The sequence below is a fragment of the Schistocerca americana genome, chromosome 1 (assembly GCF_021461395.2).
Source record: "Schistocerca americana isolate TAMUIC-IGC-003095 chromosome 1, iqSchAmer2.1, whole genome shotgun sequence".
Taxonomy (NCBI): domain Eukaryota; kingdom Metazoa; phylum Arthropoda; class Insecta; order Orthoptera; family Acrididae; genus Schistocerca; species Schistocerca americana.
In genome coordinates this window covers 287,052,576-287,072,089 of record NC_060119.1, presented here as the reverse complement: position 1 = coordinate 287,072,089, position 19,514 = coordinate 287,052,576, and the positions used below count along the sequence as shown (strand labels likewise).

General features: G+C 42.0%; 1 protein-coding gene across 2 annotated transcripts in view; it reads left to right on the top strand.

Annotated features, from left to right (window-relative positions):
- The window catches only part of LOC124594690 (kelch-like protein 26), a 309,492-nt gene that overhangs the window by 267,262 nt on the left and 22,716 nt on the right, over positions 1–19,514 (top strand). For both annotated transcript variants that reach the window (XM_047133067.1, XM_047133059.1), the window contains exons 5-6: positions 753–956; positions 7,006–7,191. In XM_047133067.1, the coding sequence (XP_046989023.1) occupies positions 753–956; positions 7,006–7,191 (390 nt within the window). The remainder of the gene's footprint in view (positions 1–752; positions 957–7,005; positions 7,192–19,514) is intronic.

The window sequence follows — 19,514 nt, the reverse complement described above, 5'->3', positions numbered from 1 at the left end:
TGCTAATTCACTCAGTAAAGGTAACACCAAATAAGTGTTACTCACTTATATTAATCCAATGCCATCTAATCAATGCACAGATGCAGCTTTCGTGATTGCCTTGGATCTGGCACTATATTTAGCCTGACTTAAATTGCACTAGCTTCGTATGGTACTTCCATTATGATGTCACTAGTGAAAATATACTGAATGATGAAAGTATTACAGTTGCGTTGTAGTTCCCATTTACAAGATATTGCACAGTGACTTATATTTCACATTGAAGAACTATGTCCTGGCTGACATCACTGTTGTACCTCCTGTCAACTTGGTCTCCTTTCAAGTTTTACTTGGTCCAAAACTTCATATGTTTAGATTTTCTGCCTCCAGATTGGACCAAAAAATTAGCAGATCATATTAAAAAAAATTCTCAAAATATCCACAGGTGTACTGCCGGTCTACAGTGTCCAACAGGCACAATATTTCGGTGATCATACATGTCGCCATCATCAGGTGAACTGACGGACTGAGCTCCAGTCCGTCAGTTCACCTGGTGATGGCGACATGTATGATCGCCGAAATATTGTGCCCGTTGGACACTGTAGACCAGCAGTTCACCCGCGGATATTTTGATTATCAAATATGCCGGGAGAAACTCAAGAATCACAAAAAAAATTCTGTTTTGCATTGTTTGTAAATTACATTGTGCAATATTCTTATAAACACTCATACATGTAATAATCCTATTTAAATAGTTATTTTTCTTTGTACAGACTCAGCTTGATTTGGAGAACTGCGTGGACATAGCAACAATTGCTGAAACTTACTCGCTCTCACAACTGAGGCGACGTGTGTATCGGTTCATGAGCAGTCATCTCCGTGAGTTTTCACGAACTCAAGACTTCCAGAGGTTGTCCCCTATGCAACTGGAATATCTTCTGGGCTGTGATTTTCCTGTAGACTGCCCTGAAGCTGAGGTTTGTCCACATGACTATATATTTGGAAGTATGCAAAATGATACTTTTTAAAAATAGTAACTTCGTTTATATACACTTGGAATTATTGGTTACAATGAGTTCTGGATTGTGTTCAATACAAGCAGATGAAATCGGTAGACTGAACAGTGCTCTGAAGTATTTTAAAGGCTCTTACTTCAAATATTGAGAAGAGACAATGGGAGGAAGGTAGATAAGCAATGCTTAAGTGAAGTATTAAATAGAAGGAAATGAAAAAGCCTGACAGAAGGCAGACACAATGCAACAGATGCATAAGATATTGATCCTTTGATGCTCAGAGTAATGTGCAAGAAGCATTAACAATATGCTGGAGGTAAAAAGTTGCTTAGAAGTTATGATTAATACTCATAAACAAAGGCAAATAAATATTGAAGAGAAATAAGAGATGAGGTGAGTTGCACAAAAGAGGTGGGAAATCTGTGATCAACAATGTAATTGGATAGATAAAAAAATCTACTCATCAAGTGGCAGCACTAGAACACACACATAAAAGCTTTAGAAGCCAGTGGCTGATTCTTCCGGCAGAAGGGTTGAAATATTAGTGAAGGTCTACACCAGCTGTCTGACACCTCTTCATACAGCATCTCCCATAAAGATCCCAGCCCTGTGATTCAGACTGACCTGCAGTCCCTCCTTAAAACCTCAGGCTCCTCACAAAGACTAATCCAAAGAACTTCTGACTCCACCAAAATCATGCACTTCCAACTTTTGCCTTCTTTCTAAGATTTACAAACCCAACCATAGTTGCTGGGTTCAAAACACCCACCAAACATAATCTGCCTTAGTTGATCAGCACTTGCAACCCATAGTACAAAGACTTCCCACCTATATTAAAGGAACCAACAATTTCCTACCTCACCAGAAATACGTGCCTGTCCCACTCCCACCACACACCTTGCTTATCACCATTAATGCCACCACCCTCTATAACAGCATCCCCCACATACATGGTCAGTCTGCTGCTGAACATTTTCTCAGGTGGTGCCACCTGATTCCAAATCTACGACCTCCTTCCTGCTCACCTTAATCAACTTCATACTTGCCAACAAATACTTCACCTTTGAGGTGCAAACAGATCAGGGGTGTGGCTGTGTGAACCAGGATGGATCCTTCTAATGCCTACCTTTTCATTGGTTGCTCAAAGGGGGCCTTCCTGGGATTCGTAAGCCTTCAGCCCCTGGTTTGGTTTAGATAGATTGATGAAATCTTTACCATATGGACTCGTGGTGAGGCTGACCTGTTAAAATACCTGGAATCTGCAAATACCTTCTCTCAGTTAAATTTCACATGGTCCTATTCCAAATCCCATGCCACTTTCCTTCATGGTACTCTCATCCTCACCGTTGGCCAGTGCGCACTTCTGTCCACAAAAAACATAATAACAAATAATAGTACTTACATTTCGGCAGTTGCCATCCTTTCCATGTCACATTAAGTCCCATGCAGCCTTGGCATTCGAGACAAACATATTTGTTCTGATGCAGACTCTTTACAGCTGCAGACTCTTTACAGCAATACACCACCATCCTCATCTCAGCCTTCACGGGACATAATTACCCTACCAGCCTAGTTCAAAAGCAGATTTCCCAGGCTGCCACAGCCAATCCTGGTACTGCTGATCGCTCAAAACATAATTTTAGGGCATACCAATTGTCACTCAGTATTATCGTGGTCTTGAATGTATTAATCAGCTACTTCGATAAGGCCATGGCTTCTTAAAATCATGCCGTGAAATGAGATCCATTTTGTCCGGGATTTTTCCCACCACACCTAGACTTTCCGTCACCCTTCCAATCTCCACATTACACTTGGCAGTCCTTGTGCTCCTTCTGCACCCATCTTCCTACCCCGTGGCTCTCTACCCCTGTGACCATCCCTGGTGCAAGACTTTCCCTATGCACCCTCCTGCGACCACCTATACTAGTCCTGTAACTGACAAAACATGTACTATCAAAGGGAGTGGCACCTGTGAAACGACGAGTCAGATACGAGCTATTATGTAGTAAACACTGTTCGGCCTCTTACATCGGCATGACTGTCACCGAGTTAGCAGATAGGATGCATGGGCATAGGCAGAGGGTGTATACCAACAACACACAATATCGTGTCGCAGAGCACGCTCTACAACATGACAGTTGTTGTCCTGTTGCCTGTTTCACCCTGTACGCCATCTGGATTCTTCCTCCAGACACCAGTTTCTCAGAACACTACAGGTGGGAACTAGTGCTACAAGATGTTCTAGGCTCTTGCCACCTACCTAACTTTAATTTACGTTAATTCCTTCCGCCTCAGCATTTCTTCAAAGTACCTACTCCTTTCTTCACTCCATTTTAGTTTAATACGTCTTTCATTTTCTGACCTGTGTATTTTTTGCTTTCCTCCTCTCACATCTGTTACGCACAATGCACTTAGCTTTTCACTCTTGCACCACGTTTTTGTAACTTGTGCACAATGTTTTTGTTGTAATCTGTCTTACATATTACCCTGTCTTCCACCCTTAAGCTCTCATGTTTTCAAATTTTGTCTGGTGCAGTCCCCAACAATCAATCTTTTCATGTCATCCCATCTGGTAAATCTCCCCTGAACTGAATTTCTGGGTGACTGTTCCAAAATCTGTCTCTTTTTCTAAATCTTTCCAGTCCTTCTCCTTCACCCCTCTTCCTTCTCTTCCAACCCTTCTGTCAGGAGGATGATCCACTGGCTCTGAAAACTTGGGTAAGTATAATCTCCTTTCATGTATGTGTTCCCCTGCCGCTATGTATCCAATTACATTACATCATAAAAAATTGATTATTTTTGTTGTTATGCTTCCTGTGATCTGGTAGTTGTGAAAGAACTGCACGGAATTCTGTGTCAGCATCTCAATAAATTCAGAGTAGGTACAAACAGGCTTGAGTCTCATCCTTTATGAAATGGGTATTGCCTTGTGGCATGAAGTATGTCATAGCAGACGTCAGCACCTTTTCACCTTGATTGTTATAGGAAAATTTATGAAATACTTTGATATGAATTAGTGGGGCATTATTTTAATGACAAAATGTCCACTGGTGCTTGACACTATAATGGTTGTGTGTGTGTGTGTGTGTGTGTGTGTGTGTGTGTGTGTGTAAAATCATGTAGTCTGTCTAAAAGAGTGACAATGATTGAATTGCATACCTTTCCAGTATCAATGATAACAAATCTGCCTTTTCTAAGCAAAAACCCTGATCTCACTTGAATGGATTTTGAGACTTTACAATGCATTCTTGCAAAACAAGCCAAATCCTGTTGTCGATCAGGTAAAAATACTTGTAAATTGCACCTGCTGTTATCTGTGTTCACTACCTGGAGATGCCATCTCCTTTCATTATTCTGAAATTTTTTGATAACCATACAAAAAACACATTGTTCATGCTGGTAGATATACCAGTCACCGTATGCCAATTTCATCAGTTTGCATGCTTATTTTATATATATCACACATCTCAAATAGAATTAATCTTGGGAATTTCTCCATTCTGTATAGTATGACAAGATCTCTCTTTGGGGAAATTACGTGAATTGGTCATCATATGTGATGCTGAACTACATGCAGTGTGAAGTACCTTGCTGCCCATGAGATGATAAGACAGTACTTTTGCTGTCAGAATCACTATCAAAACATATGGACACATTACATATTTATGTAAGTTTCTGATCATACATAATTATAGTGTTATAGAACTGAATGTAACTACCAAATAGGAAGAAACTCATCACTGTAAATGTTCATAAAAATGAGCACTACTAAGGAAAAGGTGGCACTGCTGGTTGTGTAACAGTTATTTTACTTATGTGTAGCAAGATAATGAAGTTGTAAGATGAGTCCAAAATTAGTGGTAATTACTGGGGTAATAAAGGTGAACTGAGACTGATTTGCCCCTTTCAGGTATTTGTCAATCCGCTTGAATGTTTAGAATTTTTTCCTAATAGCCCTCTTCTAATTAGATGCAGTTCTTACAGGTGTTGCAACGCTTTGAACTCTAGATATGCAACACTTTATTTCTTCCTTTCATCATGCTTGATGATTTCTAGAGATGCTTCAGAGATTTTTTTGCCACATATACATACGTACGAAATTGTTTGCCACAGGACTAGCAGAATTTCTGTAAATAGCCTATTCACATAAGAGTGGGACTACTTGGGAAATAAAATGATGATGAGTGTAATCTTAATACCTGTCTTTGTTGATCATTTGTATCAAAGGAAAATTCATTTCAAAAAATTATAAAATTACGACATAGAAAGGCTGACAAGTATTTCAGAGGGCAAAATTCATGGTACTGCCTGTAAACATATGTAAAAGTACCGGAAACTATCCCAGCTTTTGATATTGTTATTTCCTTTGTTGGGAAGGAAAGAGGAATAGGTTGGGAAAACATAGAAAGAAAGAGTAGGTCGCTCAAAACCCAGATGGAGACAGTCTCACTTTTCTGAGGATGAGGGGAGACAAGAATTTTTGCCATTCTGTCTCATAATTGTATAGTTTGAGGATCATTCCTTGCATGACCTGTATAGTGCATAACAATATATGGGAATGGTGCTACAGAATAATGTATCTAGTTGTTTTAGAACCTATTCAAAACTACATGGCTGCAAAACATTCAAACATGCAGAAACACACCATTGTGCTTATGCACAGTGCATCATTCATGGATGCACAACAGGTTGTATGTTAAGGAAGCCCAAATTCCAATTTATAATTCCCTGCTATAAAAGAAACTATACAGCCATTCAGATTTATTTCAGAACTCACCTTTCACAATGAGTATCAAAATAAAGTTGCACTGTTTAAAAATTTGCATCTGGCAATGATTTGTACAGGTAAATGCAAATAGCACAATTTGGAGTCCACATCACACAATTGCTGTTTTGGGTTAGTAAGTCTGAAGGTCAGAGGGCAGCAAGAGCATACTACATTCATTAGGACCATTCATGTGTAATAAAGCACTGTGATTTTGAAAAAAACTTCAGGTTGAGGAAAGCTTTTTATCTTTTAACAAATGTCAGTGCTCTCATCTCCATGAATAACAAATATCAAAGTAGATAGGATTATTGAGCAGCTTCTGCCTTTTAATTGGGCTTTTTAAGCAACTTGTATCATTAAACTGCTTCACACATATCATATGATCTAGCAATTCAGGAATTTCATTAGTGTTTTACTGTTTCTGGGCATCATTGGAAAATGTAAGCTTGTTGTGTTGAATTCATATTCCAGCAATAAATGCCAAAGACTGGATTGTTAGCTGACACAGGAACCACTAAGTTCCCAAATTTAATAATTTTAATAAATTAACTTGATGTCAACTAAATATCTTTGTAGTGCATTCCAGAACAAATTACTTACACTATCCAGTCTGCTTGCATTAAATGTTCTTAATATAATTTTGCTGTTCAGTGCTATGACTAGATATCTGCATCACAAAATATCTAAAACAGTTAAGAGCAAACAATCCAAATAGGAATTGAGAAAGATTACTGCTTCATGGGCATATGATTAAAATTCAAGAAAAGTGGTCAAAATAAAGTGCATTAAATTCCATCTGCAAATTTGGTGATACAAGTGATACACTGCTACTGACTGTGAAGATAAAAACAATAAATTAAATTGGAAAATATTTAAAAATGTGGTCAAAAGTACTGTTTGTTGGGGGATGGGAAGGTGTTTATATTGTAGTTGGCAAAGTGGCCAACTTACAGCAATAAAATTACATCCTTCGAGCAAAAGTGAACAATGTATGGGAAAAATTACACTTTTTTAGTGTAAATTATATTATTGTATAAAGTCAGCTAGAGTTGAACCTTGTTTCTTTCTCCACTTCTTTGTTGTTCTTGTTTCTTCCAACCATCTTGGGTATTACATGTAAACTTCCAAATTTTTACTAAATTGTGAGTGATTAAGTTCTCTATATGTGTAAGAATACTTAAATGACAGAAATTCCAACCATCAACTATATTTAACGCTCTTCAAACATACCTTATGCTGTTTCAGGTGCTCCGTATTGTTCTTCGATGGCTTTCAACTTTGCCTGCCCCCACCACTGCGGATAGCTGTGTGCAGCAGAGACTTCCCTATGCCCAACGTATCCTAAGACGAGTACACTTCACTGAAATCACCCCTTGGGATCTGGACACAGTTCTTTCTCACTCGCATATGGATCAGACATTGTATAGACAGGTATGTATTATGATTTTCCCCTATTTTCATGGTACTGGAAATGGTATGTCTAAGAATTGACACCTGAGTTTCTCCTGGCATATACAATTTTCAAACAACTAACGGGAATTCAGCAAGGTAATATTTACAGTGACCGCCAATATTTCCGCAGGCGTACACCCCTCCATTTTCAAGGCACAAACTGTAAATATTACTGGCTGAATTCCCGTAAGTTGTTTGGGGGGGGAAAAATTAAAAGTTCAGTCATTTCAGTCTTCAAAGTCTGGCAACTAACCATGATGCATACAGTTAGTTTTATACTTCTGTGTTCTCAAAGCCTGTCATAAAACATGGTCCTTTTAAGTTATCTTAAAGTTGTTATGTTACTGGTTGCCATGTTCATCATCCTCCCTTCTTTCTTACCTAACAGTGTAGTGATGTTTTTAAGGTACTGTGAACAGGGTTGGAATCCTTTCCATCCAGGCAGATAAGTTGCTCTCTATTCAGCCAAATTCCCAGATGGTTCCTTCAGTGTGAAGGTATTTTTCTTTTCCTATCTCAGTTAATACTCGACTTCTAATGACAGACTTGACAGGACTGCAAAATACAAGCCACCTTCTGCTATCATTATCGCTGCTGGTGCTGCTGCTGTACTCAAAATTCCCACTACAGTCAACACAAGATTATAAAAACAGTAAGTCTTTCTCATCTGAAAATGTGAGTATCACTCAATCTAGCAAGACATGAAACTGCAGCTGAATAAATCGTTTGGCAGTTGAAACTGATTAATCCATTGGTTTAGGAACTTTGAAACAGCAAAAAAAGCGAGGCACACCATTGTCAGACTTACCTTGCATTCAGTTTTTTAGCTTGGACAACTAAACTGTGTTTTATGAATTCTAATGTTTGACGACTAAGTTGACTTGTACAAGTTTAAATGCTTATACGAGAAATGGCAAAGTTGTTTTTTATGATAGTTGAAAATATATTGTGACAACTGGAAGTATGAGGGTACCGTGTTATTTCTAGTGAGAGAGAGAGAGAGAGAGAGAGAGAGAGAGAGAGAGAGAGAGAGAGAGAGAGTAATTTTTAGTTCCTATAACCAGCATTATTTCTTCGGAGAAGAAGTTGTGGAGATTTATGCAGCCACATATCCAGAGCGGATCAGCTAAACGTTTCAAGTCAACTGTATTAAGAAGAGTGTGAAGTTCGCAATCCAGTTTGCACCGCTTTTCTTGCCACCGAAACCCTTAGAACATCGCGACCGACGTGATCAGGATTCGAAGAAAGAGAAATTTTCAAACGAAATCAAGATAAAAAGATATTGTGAGTTGCCATAGCAACCAGTAGTAACAAGACAGGGGAATTGTTTTGCAGAGGTGGATTCTGTATAAATGGTAAAAAGGGGTGAACATCAATAAATACCAAACAAGAAAAGACTAAAGGAAAATCTCAACAGTTGTGACTAAGAAGAGTTATGACAAGATCTATTTGATGACGAAGATCCAGTGTGGAATGTAAGCAGGCCTCTCACACATCGCGGGGCTGTAGACCCTGTAACCAGCAACGGACACAAACGGTGACAGCTGCTGCTCACCGGTGCTGACTACAAATCCGTTCACCGGCACTGATGCTGAAACCAACCTTCGACGCTGCCGGCACCCATGCTGTTCACCGGTGCTGATTCCACACTGGCCCACCGACACAGCCTAAAACTATGCACTGGGGGAGTGAAAGACAATAATTATTTGAGTGTGAAGTTAAGGACACGGTTCAATAATAGACTGTTAGTATAGTTCCCCCCAGGGGTCCACAACTCTTTTGTGGATACGTGCGTAGCGAGCGCGGGGCCCCGAGCTAATGTGGCCCTGCTTTCTTTCCGGGCTGCATACCTTCCTTTTCTGCATCCTTCCCCGTCCCCCATCTTTGCCCCCCCCCCCCCCCCCCCCACCACCGCCTCTTTCCTTCCCTTACTCCCCTTACGTCCGGAGACAGAAGCTCGAAAGTGTAACACATTCTTCGCTTTCTCTGCTTGCAAGTCTTCGTCCTTCCTTTGTCCTTCTCTTTTCCTTACCTCTTCTCTTTACCCTTTACTCCGCTGCGGGATTTGAGACTTCTCTTCTTTCCTTTCCCTTTCTTTGTTTTTCCCCTTTCTCTTTCTGCCTCCCTGTGCGTGTCTGAAGGCCGACCCACGGATTTCCATGCATAGCCGGTGACGGGGTAACGTGTAATTCCCCGCCCCGGGTAGACAGGTAGAACACGTACGTACCCCCTGGTAACGGCCAGGCCCAGGGAGGGTTGATTACCCGAGCTGGTAACTTCCGAAAGTGCCGATTGGTCCCTCCGTCCGTTTCTTGGGAGGTGTGACCTGAGGTGTGAATAATTACCTAAGGCTGGAGTGCCCTCAGAGAGGGCCCCCACAAGGGAGGAGTGCGCCATCGGAGATGGTTTCCTCATCTTCCACTATGTCTGCTCACAAGCGTAAGTTCACTGAGTCTCAGCCACAGACAGTTCTTCCATCGTTGCCACAGTTCCTTGTTGTTTCTCGGTCTGACGAAGGTCACAACTTCTCCACGGTCAACCCTTTCATTATTCAGAAACGTGTCGACGCAATTGCAGGTCCTGTAAAGTCTTGTTCCAGGTTACGGAATGGCACCTTGTTGTTAGAAACAGTCAGTGCCCTCCAGGCACAAAAATTGCTGCATACTTCACTGCTACACACCTTCCCTGTCCAGGTGGAAGCGCACCGCACTTCAAATTCCTCACGTGGAGTCGTTTATACACGCTCCCTCGATGGATTGCCAGAGGAGGAAATTCAACACTACCTGTCTGACCAGGGCGAAACTGCTGTTCATAGAGTCATGAAAAGGGTTGACACTAACATAATTCCAACCCGTACTGTCTTCTTGACATTTGACAGAGTTCAACTCCCATCGAACATAAAAGCGAGCTATGAGATAATTTCTGTTCGCCCTTACATCCCAAACCCTACACGTTGCTATTGCTGTCAGCAGTTCAATCATACCAGCCAGTCCTGTTCCAACCCGGCCAAATGTGTTACGTGTGGCAAGGATGCCCATGAGGGTGCTTGTCCACCTCCATCCCCTCATTGCATCAACTGTATTGGTGTCCACGCAGCTTCCTCTCGAGATTGCCCCATTTCTAAAGACGAAAAGCTCATTCAGGAAATCAGAGTGAAGGAAAAGGTGTCGATCTTTGCTGCTCGAAAATTATTCGCCAGTCGAAAGCTCACTGTGCCTCAAACAGGAAAATACAGCACTGTCCTTGCCTCTCCTCGGCCAACAAAGGAGGCTGCCCCACAGACTTGGGATCTCACCTTTAGTGCCATGGTCGTCAGATCGGCCAGCGCAAAGATCGCCCGTTCAACCTCACCACTTTCGCCTGCTCACTCTATGGCTCATCCTTCATCAGGTTCTGCTAAATCTCAAGCCCAAAAGTCAGACACCCGGACTTCCAAAAAAGAGCCTACTCGTGAAGATTTTTTACGTACCCCAACTTCACAACCATCAGTTCCTCCTTCATCTAAACATCCTGTTTCCAAGAAGGCTAATAAGAAACCCAGTTCCTCTCCTTCTCCGCCACGGCGTGTCATCTACAGCACCACCTGGCGGTAACCGCCCTCGGCCGTCTTCTGTGTCGCCGAAGCGCACTGCTGGCGGCCGATCAACCGGCCGATCGCTGGTGGCAGGAGCTGCTCCTGAACAACCTATGGATCAGAATCTTCTGGCTTCAGCTGAATGCCGTTCCACACTGTCGGTCGCAAGCTCTGAGCAGTCGTTGAGTTGAGGGCAACCTTGGTCACATTCCTCCATTTTCTGTCCACACTATGTCCATTATCCATTGGAATATCTGCGGCATTCGGACCAATCTGGATGAATTGATGATCCTCTTATGATCCTACTCGCTGGTCATCTTCTGTCTTCAGGAAACAAAGCTGCGTCCCCATGACCGTTTTGTTTTCCCCCATTTTCAGTCAGTCCGATTTGATCTCCCCTCTGTTGAAGGCACTCCAGCACATGGAGGACTCATGATTCTTCTCCATAATACTCTCCATTTTCACCCAATCCCCTTAAACACTTCCTTCCAAGCAGTCGCTGTCCATCTTTCCCTTTCTGGATACACCTTCTCTCTCTGTACTGTATACATTCCATCGTCCACACCAATGGCATGAGCTGATCTCCTCCATCTTCTTTGTCAGCTTCCACCCCCCTATTTGCTGGTTGGGGACTTAAATGCCCACCACCCACTTTGGGGATCTCCACATCCCTGTCCGCGTGGCTCACTATTGGTAGACGTCTTCCACCAAGCGGATCTTGTTTGCGTCAACACTGGAGACCTTACATTTTTGTCTGCCTCCATGACAAATTTCTCTCATTTGGACCTTTCGGTCGGTACTGTTCCGCTAGCTCGGCACTTCGAATGGTTCACCCTTGCTGATACACACTCGAGTGACCACTTTCCATGTGTCCTTAGATTGCAGCCACAACTGCCGTACATGCGCCCGTGACACCGGAAGTTTTCCCAAGCCGATTGGACACTTTTTTCGTGTCTAGCGACATTCGATGACCGTCACTTTCCTAGCGTCGATGATGAGGTCACTCGTATTACAGACGTTATTCTTACAGCTGCGGAACGTTCAGTACCTCGCACCACCAAATTGCCCTCGCGCCCCCTGGTTCCTTGGTGGAACGAGGCATGCCGTGAAGCAATACGTGAGCGGCGAAGTGCTCTTCGTGTTTTCCGCCACCATCCTACTTTGGCCAACTGTATCCGCTATAAGCAGTTCCGTGCGCGATGCCATCGCGTCATCCGCTAAAGCAAGAAGGCAAGCTGGAACTTCTTTACTAGCTCATTTAACACCTTCACTCCCTCCTCGGAAGTTTGGAGTTGGATTCGGCGGTTATCTGGCGTGCCTAGTTTCTCCCCGGTCTCTGGGCTCATTGTCGCGCATGATACATTAGTGGACCCCGTTGCAATTTCTAACTCATTGGGTCAACACTTTGCTGAGGTTTCGAGCTCTTCAAATTACTCGCCAGCGTTTCTCCCGAAGAAACATGCAGCGGAAGTGCAACCTCTTGCTTTCTCCTCTCAGTATCTCGAAAGCTACAATACAGTTTTCTCTATGCGGGAACTCCAACATGCACTCTCTTCTTCTCGCTCCTCCGCCCCAGGACCGGATGGTATCCACATCCAAATGTTGCTACATTTATCAACCCATAGTCTGCGTTACCTCCTTCGCCTTTATAATCGAATTTGGACCGACAGTACTTTTCCCAGACGATGGCGGGAAGCTATCGTCATTCCTTTTCCGAAACCTGGAAAGGACAAGCATCTCCCCTCTAGCTATCGCCCCATTTCTCTCACGAGTAGTGTATGTAAGGTTTTGGAGCGTATGGTGAATTGCCGTTTAGCTTGGTGGCTTGAGTCCCGGAGTCTTTTAACACCTGCCCAATACGGTTTCCGAAAGCATCGTTCTGCAGTTGACCATCTTGTTGCTCTCTCCACCTTTTTTTTCTCTGGAAATGCCAAACAGTAGCAATATTTTAGATCTGGAGAGAGCATATGATACCTGTTGGAGGACAGGCATCCTCTGCACACTGTTCTCTTGGGGCTTTCTTCGCGCAAGAGAGTGCACATTTAAAGTGCGGGTGAACACTACTCTCTCCCGTACTTTCTCCCAAGAAAACGGGGTACCCCAGAGCTCCGTGCTAAGTGTTGTACTGTTTGCCATTGCCATAAATCCGATTATGGACTGTCTCCTTCCTGATGTCTCGGGCTCCCTCTTTGTGGACGATTTTGCGATCTTCTACAGCTCTCAACGGACCAGCCTTCTTGAATGACGTCTTCAAGGATGTCTCGATCGCCTCCACTCTTGGAGCATCGAAACAGGCTTCCACTTTTCTCCCAGTAAGACCGTTTGTGTTAATTTTTGGCGTCGTATGTTCTTCCACCTTCCTTACATCTAGGACCTGTCAACCTTCTGTTTTTGGACGTCGCTAAATTCTTGGGTCTTATGTTTGACAGAAAACTGTGCTGGTCCTCCCACGTTTCCTATGTTTCGGCTTGCTGTCTGTGATCCCTCAACACCCTCCATGTCCTGAATGGTACCTCCTGGGGAGCGGACCGAGTGGTCCTTCTCCACCTCTATTGCGCCTTAGTGCGCTCGAAATTGGACTATGGAAGCATAGTTTACTCCTCTGCTCGGCTGTCTGTTCTTCGGCGTCTCGAGTCTATCCACCACCGTGGATTACATTTAGTGTCTGGAGCTTTTTACACCAGCCCTGTGGAAAGCCTTTATGCTGAGACTGCTGAATCTCCGCTGTCCAGTCAGCAAGCTGTCCTTCTTCTGAGTCGTTATGTTAGCCATGTGTCTTCCATGCCTGCTAATCCGGCCCATGACATTTTTTTCGACGCCTCCTTGGATTTAGGGTATGCAGGCCGCCCTTCCTCTCTACCACCACCGGGAGTCCGCTTCCGTCAACTGCTCCATTCTCTTTCCTTCCGCTTTCCTAAAACTTTCTTGACAACTTGGGGTACAGCACCGCTTGGCTCCGTCCCCAGACCTGCCTGCTCTGTGACCTTTGTCAGTTTGCCAAGGATGATACCCCTTCACTTGTTTATCGTCGGGCATTTTCTGCTCTATGTGCACAAGTGAAGGAAGCCACATTTATTTACACTGGTGGCTCAAAAACATGGTTTGGTGTAGGGAGTGCCTATATTGTTGGCGACACCCCAAATCGATTTCGGCTTCCCGACCAGTGTTCGGTTTATACTGCGGAGCTTTACGCTGTTCTCCAGGCTGTCTAATACATCTGTCGCCATCAGCAGATACAGTATGTTACCTGTTCAGATTCTCTCAGCTCTCTCCTCTGTCTCCAAGCTCTCTACCCTGTCCACCCTCTGGTCCACCGGATTCAGGGCTGCCTACGCTTGCTCCACTTGGGGGACGTCTCTGTGGCATTCCTCTGGATCCCAGGACACATTGGTATCTGTGGAAATGAGGCGGCCGATATAGCGGTCAAGGCTGCAGTCTCTCTTCTTCGGCCAGCTATTCGCACGATTCCCTTCGCCGATCTACAGTGTGTTCTATGTCGTCATGTTGTTCTGTTATGGCACGCACATTGTTCGACACTTCCCCATAATAAATTGCGGGAGTGAAAGCTCTTCCTTGTGCTTGGACCCCTTCCTCCCGAACGCGTCGTCGGGAGGAGGTAATTTTAACTAGACTCCGGATAGGGCACTGTCTTTTTTAGCCATCGACATCATTTAAGTGGCGATCCTTCCCCACTCTGTCCCCACTGCTCTCAGCTGTGGACGGTAAGACACCTTTTAATTGAGTGCCCCTATTTTACTCCATTATGCGCCCGTCTACAGCTGTCGCCTGATATATCTTCTATTTTAGCAGATGATACGCGCTCATCCGATTGCGTTCTCGAGTTTATTGGTGCCAGTGAGATGACACCAGTCATTTGAAGCTCTTTTTGGGAACAACCAACCCCCTTCTATAGTGGTATTTTAAGCTTTCCTTCTGTTTTTAGTTTCTCCAATTTTTTTAGTTTCGTTCCCATTGCTGCTGGTTTCCAGTTTCGTTTTTTTACCTTTTGCTAAGTCACAGACCAGGCGCTAATGACCGTAGCAGTTTTGCACTCTAAAACCATAACAAAAAAAAAAGTTAGTATAGTTATTATACTCAGAGGTGATGTTTTTTAATGATCATTAGATCTAAAAGTAAGGGGAACTTGGATAATACTCAAAAAACTGGGGAAACATCAGAACCAGCCATGACCATGACAATGAGAAAAGAAATGCTAGACTGGACTGAGGTAGCAAATTTAATTAAAGCACTAAGTCTTAAGTTAGATTCAGTAAATGATAGATTAGATGCACAGAGTGCAGATTCAGCGGCTTTAAGACAGGAACTAAGTATTAAATTAGACACAGTGAATACTCAGTTAAATAATAAAATAGATGACCAGGGCCTTCTTCAAGTAAGGACCTAAATGAAACCCTAAGAAAAGAAATAAGTGTGGTACATTCCAGTTTAAATAAACAAAATAAAGTCCTAAATGAGCAAGCTACAAATATAGGTTTACTAAGGAATGAATTTGACACTCTAAACCATAAAGTAGAAAATTGGAGAATAGATTTAGAGAAAGAATTAATGAGTTCTCTGAACATGCATGTAGATGAACTGTTCACTGACTTTAGTCAGACACAGAGTAACTAATTCCAGGATTTGACCAAGAAGTTACGATTTGATATTGAATACAAATATAATAATGTAGAATCTGAATTTAGTGAAAAATAAGGATCATTTCAAAGTGTGTGTAATGTTACATTTGATGCAGTAAATCAGAGATTACACACTTTAAAGGAAAATGTTGAGAAACAGGACAAGCTAATTCCTATTGTCCAATCGCAAATTATAGGCATTAACACGAGAGTTGATAACGTGGAAAGAAATTTTAAAGAGAAACTAACAACATCAGACTCAATAAATATAAGCAGTTTAGAGGAACAAGTAGAAGAGATGATAGACAGAAAAGTTGCCATAAGTGTTGTCTCTGACAACGTGTCTCCAGTTTTATCTTCCGAACTTAGTAATACCAAGAGAAATGTGGATGAACTGTGGGAAGAATTCAAACTTATGCAGGACAAAGTAGATAATAGTGAGACTTCTCCCAACATAGTATTAATTAGTGAAGTAATGACAGATTCACAATGGGGATCAAATTCAGGGTTATCTGTTCGCTAAATTTAAGCCGAATGGGGAAGTACATCCTACTCCTTTTTTGAAAAGGTTCAGTCAAGCCTTGCCCAAGACTTCGGAAGATTAAAAAAAAGATTGAATTTGTGGTGGGGTGCCTTTTAGAAGCTTCAGAGTGGGGCACAGTGAACATAGAGAATTTTTCGTCTGGGCAAACTTCCAGAAAATGTCTAAGGAGAAGTATTGGTCAGCAAACGCCCAGGAAAAATTAATATGTGACTTGTGGGACCCAAAGTATCACAAGAGTTCCTGGGGTGTGATGCGAAAGTATTTCGACTGGCATTTAACGAGAGCAAAGTACGTAGATTATGTAGCGGGTGAAAAACTGTAGAATAATTATTATCCTTTGTAAACAAAGACCGCAATGAGGACATACATCAAAGTGAAAATCAGAACTTCAGAAGTAATAGCAATTTTAAAAGACACGAGGCCAACTTAGCTAGAGTACACCGGTGTAACCGGAATAAGGGTAACAAAAATTATCAGAAGCAGCATCCACCTTCGAATTTAGGTCCAGTCACTTCATAAGAATTTGTACGAAGTAGTAATAGAGTACAAAATGTAATACCTCGATTTGGTAACCAACCGGTGATCACTATTAATCAGGAAAACATAGTGCGATATGGATCCACGGCTGGGGTTCAAGTCCTAGAAATATATTGGGAGGCTGGTTTGTAATAGGTTCATTAATTTCATGCATAAAATACCAACAAAAGAATGGTTGGTACTAGAAGAACCAAGCTTAATCACCATTAATCCACAACCAATAATAACATGAAAAGTGGAAGATTTTGAAGTTAACATATTTATAGATTTCGGGAGTGAAGTGTCACTTATTTCTAGCGTTTTCTTTAACACATTATGACCGAAATATCACTTACCGATATTACCAGTAACAGGAGTGTACATAGTCGGTATTACTGGAACAAAGAACAAAGTTGTAAAACACGAGACACAGGTGAACTGCAACATTGGAAATATCCCATTTCGTCAGACACTTTTAGTAGTAGAAAATATCAATAGGGATGTGTTGTTTGGCCTAGACTGGCCATCAGAATTTAATGTCATACTGAATTTTGAGGAGAATTTTCTTTATTTTGGAAAAGGTGACTACAAATATTGTGTAAAGTTTGTGAGGGACAGCTACATTGGTAAACAAACAACTGAGAGTCAATGTCCGAGATTAACAGCTACAGCAAAATTGTCACCAGCGATTGATAATGTAAGACTGTGTCACACCGTGCTGATGTGCAAAACAAAGTAAATGAATCTCCAATACTAACCAATGACCAAAAATTTGATTTATCTAAAATTCTATTGGGATATTAAATGGTATTTTCTGATCATCCGGGTAGTATTAGTGACTATGTATGTAAATTTAAAATTAAAGATAGTACTCCATTTTTCTGTAAGCCTTATCCAATACCAGTAAGTTAAAAAGATGCAGTTAAGGAAGAAATTGACAAAATGATTGGCAATAACAGAACGTAGCTCTAGCGTTATGAATAACCCCTTTGTAGTAGTAAAAGAGGCTACAGGAGGCATGTGGTTAGTACTAGACGCGCGTACCTTGAATAAGTATATAGAGATGGAACGAGACAGACCCATTAACATTGATGAATTATTGTCCAAATTTGAGAATGCAAAGTATTTTAACACGATGGACCTGACTGCTTGATATTGGCAAATTTGGTAAATTTGGTTACACCCTGAACCAAAGAAATATACAGCATTTATATTTGATGGGAAATCGTATCATTTGTATGTATTACCATTCGGGCTAAATATCTCAGTATCTGTGTTTATATATGCACTGGATGAGACATTAGGAAGGAAATTGTTAAAGGATTTAATTATATAAATATAATAGAGGGAGACATTCCACGTGGGAAAAAATATATATATAAAAAACAAAGATGCTGTGACTTACCAAATGAGAAAGAGCAGGCTGATAGACACAATAAAAAACACTCACACAAATTTCAAGGTTGCTTCATCAGGAAAGAGGGAAGAAGAGGGAAAGGCGAAAGGATGTGGATTTTAAGGGAGAGGGTAAGGAGTCATTCCAATCCCGGGAGCGGAAAGACTTACCGTAGGGGGAAAAAAGGACAGGTATACACTCGCGCCCCTCCCCCCCCCCCCTGCACACACGCGCACGCACGCGCACACACACACACACACACACACACACACACACACACACACACACGTCCATCCGCTGAAGTAATTTTGTGTGTGTGTGTGTGTGTGTGTGTGTGTGTGTGTGTCACGATGTTACTGAGTTGGTGCACAAGTTTGTAGCACTTTTTCATAAGTTTAATTAACATCACAGATACACATAACAGAGACCTTAGTCATCAATAATATATTCTCGTTCAGTATGTACAGCAGACCAACAACACTGGGGTAACTTTTCGATTCTGCGACTGTAGAAATTGTATGGTTTGGAGCTGAAAAACTTGTTGAGCCATTTTCATCTGCAAAAGGAAGTTCCTTCAAAATTGTTCAGTAGACAGTGGAAAAGATAAAAATGTGAGGACCCAAGATAAGATGAACAAGGTACGTGCGGCATGACTTCCCAACCAAACAAATGTCTAGGGTTTTTGTCAGTCTTGTCAGGATGTGGGCAGGCATTAGCGTGGAAGAGCATATCTTCATGCAGTCTTCCTGATCATTGTTCTATGATTGTGTCTGCAAGACAGCTCAGTTGTTGACATCGGGTAAGCAATTTGTAGTACAGCACACTATCACTGTTCCACCAGATGAATAACATTATCTTTTGTGGATTAGTGCAGGCCTTTGTACGGGATGTAACTGCTTTGTTCGGGCTCAACCATTCCTTTCTTTTCCCTGTGTTAGCATTAAGACACCATTTCTCATCGGCAGTAACAATACAGGATAGGAATGGTCGATTTTGTTTACAAGCCAATTGATGACAAGCAAGCAGAGATGCATATATGGCCACCTACTAATTTTTTTAATTTTTGGTATGGACGGGGCTTATATACTTAACATACAAATAGACCATTATTTGTCATATTTAACCAAAGTTACATAATGTTAAAAAGCTCTAACAGAGTTTTGGTTTGGAGTAAATGGAAATGTGATGTATTTTTAAGCTTTCATTCACATAGTGTGTTCACCTAACTTCAATAACAAAAAAACTATTGCACGGGGGGGGGGGGGGGGGGGGGGGGGGGGGGGGGGGGGGGGGGGGGGGGGGAAATACGTATCTTATAGTCTGTCATACAGCTTTATCATGAACGGGTTTCCTTTTACTTACTGCCCACAGTTATTGTGATACTCCAAAGTAAAGTAAATCACTGCACATATTTTGGAAAGTCTGCAGTGAATGATGTAGTCGCTGGGCAGTTCATTTGGTACCTTTTAGGTGATATATTGCTGCATAAAAAACATAGCGATCATATCAAAATTGTTTTTAACAGTGGAAAGAAATTTATACCTCTTTCCATTCTTGATAAAAATGTGTAATATATCGGAACTTATCCATGATGAGGTAGCTGTGCATTGCATGTGAGGCTATTGCCACCTGCTA